The 9,734-nt window shown below is 37.4% G+C and overlaps 1 protein-coding gene across 1 annotated transcript in view; it reads right to left on the reverse strand.

Moving 5' to 3' along the window:
* Positions 1-9,444, reverse strand: part of LOC134667179 (uncharacterized) — a 36,454-nt gene extending 27,010 nt beyond the window's left edge. The window contains exons 1-3 of the mRNA XM_063524497.1: positions 8,989-9,444; positions 8,130-8,204; positions 7,516-7,682 (exon numbers count right to left, since the gene is read on the reverse strand). Of these exons, the coding sequence (XP_063380567.1) occupies positions 7,516-7,682; positions 8,130-8,204; positions 8,989-9,193 (447 nt within the window). The 5' untranslated portion in view covers positions 9,194-9,444. The remainder of the gene's footprint in view (positions 1-7,515; positions 7,683-8,129; positions 8,205-8,988) is intronic.
* Between the last annotated feature and the right edge of the window lie 290 nt (positions 9,445-9,734).

Here is a 9,734-nt window from a genome sequence, read left to right on the forward strand (position 1 = left end):
AAATATATATTATACAAAACAAAAAAAAACTAAGATTAGGTAATAAATAGTTACATTCCCATATAACCATTCCAGTCGCAGAATCATCAAAGTGGTAACTAAATGTCAGATGTGTCGTAACAGAGTCCACACAATGTGTCTAGAATTGTTTCGAAACAAAGTGTCGTCGCCGTGTGTACACTTTTCCGTAACAAGGTGTCGACACATTTGTGTGCACTTTGCGTGCGGTTTGCGACTAAATCTGACAGCAAATTTGTGACAGCAAATGTCAATATAAAATACCTCTTGAAAACCAAGGTTTGTCAAACTACTATTAGTGTCTCGTGTGCTCGTAAGTAATTCTAGTAAGTCATCATGGGCGATGCAAATGATAATAATCGACCAAAACCATATAAACACCCAACACCCGTCAACCTTTTACAGAAAAGTTTTTAAAGAAATGCAATAAGCTACTTAGGTCAGCCAACGAATGCTCCAAAAAGTTGTAGAGGGAAATGCTCGGAACACAATTTTTGACTCTGTAACTTGGTTTGGACAAGTTAGGAGGTGAACATATCAAAAGTCCCCGGCCGTAGCCCTTGAGCGGGGGAAGAGAGGGGGCTTTGAAGGTCCCATTTTCCGGTTTTTCGATTATATCTCGGAAACTATGCATCTTAGCGACATGGCCACTTATACAAAATGCAAGTTAATTTAATTTGTTACAAGTTTATTCAGTCATATTTTTCGATATGTTGAATAGTTTTTGAGATATCCGCTCTTGAAAGTTTATTTAGGGCTCTCAATTTTATCTTGATATATCTACATCAGTGAAGGTGCAAGGCCGTGTATGGTATCGTTTTCGTATAAATCTGGGTTGCTGAATCCATTTAAGGTATCACATTGACACCATTCCACAAAATAAAAAAATATCTTTTTAGGGTTCCGTACCTCAAAAGCAAAAAACGGAATCCTTATAGGATCACTCGTGTGTCTGTATGTCTGTCTGTCTGAATACACAAAATAGTTCTTTACCTATAGATGACAGGAAAACCTATTAGAAATGTGCAGTCAAGCGCGAGTCGGACTTAATGTACGGAACCCTTAATACGCGAGTCCGACTCGCACTTGGCCGGTTTATTTTAAACTCCTCTTGACGCTTAACCGCTGAATCGATTTCGTTGAAATTTCGTATAGAAATAGTTTGCGTCCCGGAACAGGACATAGGATAGATCTTATAACCAAAATCATCTTTTGAAAAGTGTGAAAAGTGGCGTGGAAATTTGTACGGGAAATCAATAACCGCTGAACTGATTTATATTAAATTTGGGATGGTCTACATCTTTGATTTAGTTAAAAATGATAAAAAAAACATGACTTCAAACCTAAACTTAAACAGTATTAACTTCAAGAAGTCAATTCTGAATTCCCCCCTACACCTCATTTCACACCTTTAAAGGATGATTTTTGAGATAACTTATTATGTCCTGTCTCGGGACTCAATATATATGTGTACTAAATTTAAATTAAAACTGTTCAGCAGTTTAAGCGTGAAGAGGAGTTTAAAAGAAAGTATATGTTTTTACTTTGGAATGGTGTCAATGTGATACCATAACTAAATTTGGTACTGCGAATTTATACGAAAACGATACCAAACATGGCCTCGTAGCTTTAATGTTGTAGAAGTCAAAATAAAATTGAGAGCCCTAAATTCTTATTACTTGACCAAACTTGTGTAGAAGGAAAAGGAAAAATAAAAGTCTTCGGCAGGAATATAAGACACAGATATAATTTTTTTTTTGCGTTACTATTTCAATCATCAAATATAAACATACCTTGATTATATTATTCTAGTGAGATCCTCACAGATAAACAAAAACATTTACTTAAAAAATTACAAGGTCGAAATGTCACGGAACTTGTGAGAGTAATATGTGAAAAATAAAAACTTTTATGACAAAAAATCTGGACACAATTTAAGAAGCATCCCATTGCGTCGAGGAATCATCTGTATTTTTGCTTGTTTCATTACCTCCTCGCTTCTTTTTTTGTCCTTTGTATTCTGTAGCAATTAATTAGATCTGAAAATAAAGATAACTTGCGTCGTCACGGATGTCGATTTATAGGTTTTAGGGAGTGCAGAATTCGAAAACGATGATCATTTTATAATCCAAGATGGCGGCTACGTATTTTGTCATAAAAGTCGTCATGAATATCGTTTTATAGGTTTTAGGAAATGCCGATTTCGAAAATGATGACCAGTTTGGAATCCAAGATGTGTGCCGTGCACTTTGTCATAAAAGTCGTCATGGATATCGTTTTATAGGTTTTAGGGAGTGCAGAATTCGAAAATGATGACCATTTTGGATTCCAAGATGTCTGCCGTGCACTTTGTCATATAAGCCGTCATAGATGTTGATTTATAGGTGTTAGGAAGAGCAGATTTCGAAAATGATGACCATGACCAACAAAACGACATCCATGTCGACTTTTAACATAGTGCATGGCCGCCATTTTGGATTCCAAAATGGTCATCATTTTCGAAATCAGGGCCCCCTAAAACCTATAAAACGACACCCATGACAACTTTTATGACATAGTGCATGGCCGCCATTTTGGATTCCAAAATGGCCATCATTTTCGAAATCTGCGTCCCCTAAAACCTATAAAACGACATCCATGACGACTTTTATGACATAGTGCATGGCCGCCATCTTGGAATCCAAAATGGTCATTGTTTTCGAAATCTGCGCCCCCTAAAACCTATAAAACGACACCCATGACGACTTTTATGACATAGTGCATGGCCGCTATCTTGGAATCCAAAATGGTCATCGTTTTCGAAATCTGCGCCCCCTAAAACCTATAAAACGACACCCATGACGACTTTTATGACATAGTGCATGGCCACCATTTTGGAATCCAAAATGGTCATCATTTTGTAAATCTGCGCCCCCCAAAACCTATAAAACGACATCCATGACGACTTTTATGACATAGTGCATGGCCGCCATTTTGGAATCGAAAATGGTTATCGTTTTCGAAATCTGCGCCCCCCAAAACCTATAAAACGACACCCATGACGACTTTTATGACATAGTGCATGGCCGCGATTTTGGATTTCAAAATGGTCATCATTTTCTAAATCGGGGCCCCCTAAAACCCATAAAACGACATCCATGACGACTTTTATGACATAGTGCATGCCCGCCATTTTGGAATCGAAAATGGTTATCATTTTCGAAATCTCCGCCCCCCAAAACCTATAAAACGACACCCATGACGACTTTTATGACATAGTGCATGGCCGCCATTCTGGATTCCAAAATGGTCATCATTTTCGAAAGCGGGGCCCCCTAAAACCTATAAAACGACATCCATGACGACTTTTATGACATAGTGCATGGCCGCCATCTTTAGAATCCAAAATGGTCATCGTTTTCGAAATCTGCGCCCCTTAAAACCTATAAAACGACACCCATGACGACTTTTATGACATAGTGCATGGCCGCCATTTTGGATTTCAAAATGGTCATCATTTTCTAAATCGGGGCCCCCTAAAACTTATAAAACGACATCCATGACGACTTTTATGACATAGCGCATGGCCGCCATCTTGGAATCCAAAATGGTCATCATTTTTGAAATCTGCGCCTCCTAAAACCTATAAAACGACACCCATGACGACTTTTATGGCATAGTGCATGGCCGCCATTTTGGATTCCAAAATGGTCATCATTTTCAAAATTGGGGCCCCCTAAAACGTATAAAACGACATCCATGACGACTTTTATGACACAGTGCATGGCCGCCATTTTGGATTCCAAAATTAATGGTCATCATTTTCGAAATCGGCACTCCCTAAAACCTATAAATCGACACCCATCTCGACTTTTATGACAAAGTGTTTGGCTACCATCTGCAAGAAATTCTATTATTTTTACGTACAAAAATGGCCCCCTGTCAACTTCCAACCTATGTTAGGTCGACTAACCTAATCGTGATTAAAATTTGAGGATTAACTTTTTTTATTCCATTAATTAGCGCCACTTGCACCATTCCACTAACCCGGGGTTAACTGGTTAAACCTGGAGTTACCATGGTTACCAGTACAATTTGATACTGGGGTTAGTGGGACGGTGCAAGTGGGCCTTAGTCGAATAAACAGTTAATCTATTAAGTCCCATCTCTGACCACGTCATTTTTACACTTTGAGAATATCTGAAAACAAATGAACACAAGGAGCCATTTTGCAAATCGAGTAACTTTGTTATTACTTTTGACAGCGCGTGTCATGTGTCTACACAGAGTCGACACAAAGTCGAAACATTTGCGACTACTTTGTGACTGCAATATTTCTCAGCCTTAAACCATATTTATACATCATAATTAACAAGTTTCGTAGTATGTAAAGCGTTATTTCTGTTATCTAAGTATAGTATACGCATCGAAGTACTAAAAATGCATCAAATAATATATTTATGAACACAAGCACTGAGAAGTAAACAATTTCATTTCCGGCTAAACTAAAACAATGTGGTGGCGCGTTGATTATATTACACTTAGTTTATCAAATCACTCGAGCAGTTTAATTCCCCATAATAATTTAAGTCCTATTGTAATATAAATGCAAACAATATATAATTACGTCTTGTAATCCGTTTTAGAGATGGCGTATTAATGTCACTTATTTTTATTTAACTATTTTTCCATCTGACAGTTTCCATTTGACAGGAACAAAATGAACGAATGAACGAATGATTTTGGCATAAAGTAGTCGCAAACTAGTAACAATGTGTGCACACGGCGACCACACTTTATGTCACTTTGTGTCATGTGTCGACCCTTCCCCATTTCTGGTAACTGTGTCGACACGGCGACGACTCTGCGACTGGAATTGTGACCGAAACAGACGGTGTCGACACAAGATGTGTCTACACCGCGTCGTAACGGCGACTGGAAATGGTTGTATGGGATTAAAAAATGTTGGCTAACGGCATATTGCATAATAATACGACGGTATTGTCAATAATGCAGACGTGCAGATGGCACGCAACAGTAAACTTTAAGAAATCATCTACATATATTCGGGCGAGTATAGCCTATAAGCAAATTTACATACACTAGTAGTAGATTTGGGATGGGCTAAGCGCTGGAACGCTTAAACCAACGGTTTTTATAAGTTTTTGCAAAGTTGCGTGTGTAGTTTTTTGATGATTTTTTTATTGCGGATCCGCAGCGCTGGATCCAGCGCTGCCTGCTGGATCCAGCAGACCGAAAAAAGCGCTGGATCCAGCTGGATTGCTGGAAGCTGGATCCAGCAATTGCAATCCCTAATTGCAACTCAAAGGCAAAGATATTTTAATCATTTTGACTGAAAATTCTGAACTAATTGACCCCTTTTCATCGCTCTTGGATCTACGGAAAGAGCGAGGTAATTGCCGCGCATAGGGGGAAGCGGGGCAGCTTGGTACACCTTTTTTTGAAATCGATTTTAGGCCCCAAAATGAACTCAAAATACATTTTTTTTGTACTTACTAGATGACAAATTTACTAAGATATAAAAAGTGTATCATTTTTTGTTAAATTTATGGCCAGTAAAAGAGATATATGGATTTTAACAAAAAATGGGATTTGTTCAATTGTGCCCCACCTGCAGGGCACTTTGATACATTACATGGGACACTTTGATACATCATTTTGGGGTACTTTGGCACGTGAATCAAAGTGCCCGGTAAGTGTTTCAAACTGCCCCCCAGAGCACACTTTACAGATCAACTCAGTTAGCTGACCAGTAGTAAACTTTTTAAACATTATAAAACGTCTATTAAGTGCGGTGCTATTAGAACATACTACAGTTATTAAGCAGCAGGTGCATTAACACTACAAAAAACAACTTTTAATGAATTCAGTGTCAGATTTTGACAAAAAGCTACTTTGGTTGTTTTAACTTTTCTTTGTTAATTTTCTTTCTCTTTGTACGTAAAAAAAACGACTATACAGTAAAAAAAATCACAACAAAAACTGGCAGGGGCACTTAGATACACTAGAGGGGCACTTTGATATGTTCAAAACTGCCCCAATCTTTATTGCACCAAAGTACCCCAATGGTCAAAAAAATTAAAAATAATTTATTAAAATATACTATTAAGTATTACTTTAAAATAATAAGCTAACCCTATTACTGAATAAACGTACTAAGTGCTCATTATAATGTTCATCCGGTAAAGTCTAAAATTTCGCACCACAACTCGATAAAAAAATCATAATTTATTTACTATGCGACCGCGGAAACACGTTTTCACGCACCAAGCGGCAACGGCTGTCAGGAGAGATGTGCCGAAGCTCGTACCTCACTCACACATACAAAGCCACGTTTTAGTGTTGCAAAAGGTGAACATAAGTTTTTAGTTAAGGAATTAGTGTGGGTGTTCAAAACTGCCCCTTGTGCCTATCTACCCCGCTTCCCACTCTTTTTAATCCCTAAATATTTTTAATTATTTTATACTCTTTTCGTAGGATTGAATCATGTATTTAGGAAACTACTTCGTATTATTAGGGGTCATCCATTAATTACGTCACACCAATTTCTAGGTTTTTTGACCCCTCCCCCCCCCCTTGTCACACTTGGTCACATTTGGCAAACCCCTCCCCCCCTAGTGTGATGTCACATTTTTTCTACGAAATCGCCAAATCGAATTAAGTAAGTACCTAAGTATTATTAATATTTTATCAAAATATTTTTGACGATATAAATATTAGTAATTTTATAACCCAAAACTGCCTAGGAAAGAAAATTAAACGATTAAAAACTATTTTCGTTTTAAAAACTTGTTATTTAAATGTACAGCGAACTAAATAATTAAAATAAATTTTCGGTTACTGATGAAGTTAAAGTGACGTCACAAAGTTTGTGTCTCCCCCCTCCCCCATGTCACAATATGTCACATTTTCTTGACCCCCTCCCTCCCCCTAAACGTGTGACGTAATTAATGGATGACCCCTTAGATTGACCCATTAAAAATGATATAATAAACCAAATAACGAAAAAGAACGTAATAATACCGGTATTTTACGTATGAAGAAAAAACCGGTTCCGAGTCTTTCTGTAGACGTGCCTGGGCCGAGGCAAACGCATGCGCAAATTATATGGCATATAGCTATAGTTAGTTTTTTTTAGCATTAGAAAGAAGATAAGCGATCTTGACATTCTTGACATGTCTTTTAATTGAAAAACGCTTTTTTTAAATCAGTATCTATTACTAGTTTATGAAAGCAGAAGAATATAAATGATCGTATTTGATTCATAATTGTTACATATTTGCCGTGACTTATTTTTAAAACGTGTTTTTCAATAAAAAAGACACATCAAGATTGTTTACCTTATTTCTAATGCTAAAAAAACGAACTATAAGCTTTTATAAAGTAGAGGGAATATATTTCCCACATGATTTTGAACTTGTTTCAAAGTAAAAGGATTTTCAATTTTGCACAATTTCTGGCAATCCGATGGTGTCATATAAAGGGTTAACAGCTTACCTTCCCGCCACAAACGTTGTGCGTGTTCTCAATGCAGACCAGCGATGTGATTGGCTCGTGTACGTCGGTGCCTCGGATTCGCTTCTCCATCTTCTGCAGGTCGAAGGTGCCGTCGGGATTGTTCTCCATTGTGGATAACAGGCAGCCGCCGACGTGTGCTGCACCGCCTGATGATGACATAGATTTTTACGTAGACATTTGAGCCTTTATAAGGTAGAGGAAATATATTTCCCACATGATTTTGAACTTTGTATTTTTATGTAGACATTTAAGCTTTTATAGGGTAGAGGGAATATATTTCCCACATGATTTTGAACTTGTTTCAAAGTGAAAGGGTTTAATTTTGCATAATTTCTGACAACCTGATGGTGTCTTATAAAGGGTTAACAGTATTGTGTGAAGGCGTAGAATAAAAGTCGACTAAGAATCTTATTTTTGATAGATTTTATTGCCAGTTTTACATGGTCATATAATAGGAATCCATCAAAGCAATTCTACCAAGGTGCCAAAGGTCATACGCTTACTTATCAAGTGTAAGAAAAATTGTGCCCAAGTTGATGGCGTATAGCGCTATAAGTTTTGAGGCAACTGTATGAAAGATGAAAATAACTTGCCTTGTTCATATTTGTAAATGTGTGCCTTGTCTCCAACAATGACTTCTGCGCCTCGCTTATTGCAATGCACCATGACTGAAATAATAAAAAAAAAATTAATAAAATACCTCTAATTATTACACACCTGCGCAGTGGCCCCCAAAGGCGGATGCAGGGGGGGGGGGATCATGACAGGGGGGTAAATTGAAATTGTATAAGTAAGCACGAGGTACTGGACAGGAGCAGATGGCGACGTCTCACGAAGGTCCTCTGTATGAATGGGGTACCATAGGATGACAACAACAAAGCACACTAACATTTATTAACAAGCCAGTCTTGTTTGTCGAAGTAACAATTGGTAACATTCAAGTGGATTTAACAACTTGCAAAGCGCTTGCACAAAACTTAAATATTTGTTTTTGAGTAATGAGCGTTTTCGGGATAAGAAAAGAAGGAGGACAATTTAAACGTTGGGAAGACGACATAAGAAAGTTAGCTGGCCCTACATGGAGACGAACTGCAAAAGACAGGATAAAATGGAAAGGTTTAGAGGAGGCCTATGGCGAAAGACAAGCTGTAAAAAGGAAGAAACGAAAACCGGATGCCGATTCACTTAGTTAAGAAATTAGATATATAATATATAATGTAGTATAGAAGAAACATAGTGCAAAGGTACCCACTTAATACTTTCATTATTATTGTGTTAAACAGCAATAAAGGCTTATTTTATTTTATTTTATTTTAATGAGCGTTTTCTATGTATTTATCTATATAAGTATCTATATCGTCACCTATCTAGAGGCTAGGTTGATCTGTGTAAGATGTCCTCTATTTATCTTTCTTATTAAATAAATACAGGTGATTTCTAAATGAAACTTACTCGCAATCAAATTGGACATGGTACCAGAAGGCACAAACAACGCTGCAGGCTTCCCCATCAAAGCCGCTATCTTACTTTCCAAGGCATTCACCGTTGGGTCCTCTCCAAAAACATCATCTCCCAAAGCAGAATTCACCATAGCATGTTTCATCGCCTTGGTAGGCTTTGTCACGGTATCCGAACGCATATCTACTATGTACGCCATTGTGAAATTAACTGTTCAAATTCTGGAACGTGAAATAACCTAACTTGATGCCGGACGACTGAACTCTGTATCAACCGACCACCGACTGACTTCAGTTGAGATCAACACTAAAATGAAAACAACAGGCTTGATTAGATAAAAGAAATAGTTGGGTGTATCAACACTCTAACAAATTGGATAATTATTGAAGGTTATTCTTTATTAATCTCATTATTCAATCAACCGGTTTCTCTCACATTGAACTATTGAGATTCATGAGATTATTGAGATTGAGCAATAAATTGTAATACTACTCAAATAGACAAAGTCGGTAAATGTTATGAAATTACACTCGTTTTCGGTATTCTTAAATAAGTAGTATTACACTTCAAAATGAAAGCTGTCATCGTCAGCTGATTTGGCGTTTGACAAGCAGTAATAAAGGACCCTGCACACGTGGTTATAAGCAGAATGTTGCAAGGATGAAGCATCGCTTTTTGCGAGTTATTAATAATAGTAGAGAATAGGGGCAGCGGAGCAATGGTAGCATTTATTATAACGC

The sequence above is a fragment of the Cydia fagiglandana genome, chromosome 9 (genome assembly GCF_963556715.1).
Source record: "Cydia fagiglandana chromosome 9, ilCydFagi1.1, whole genome shotgun sequence".
In the NCBI taxonomy this organism is placed as follows: Eukaryota; Metazoa; Arthropoda; class Insecta; order Lepidoptera; family Tortricidae; genus Cydia; species Cydia fagiglandana.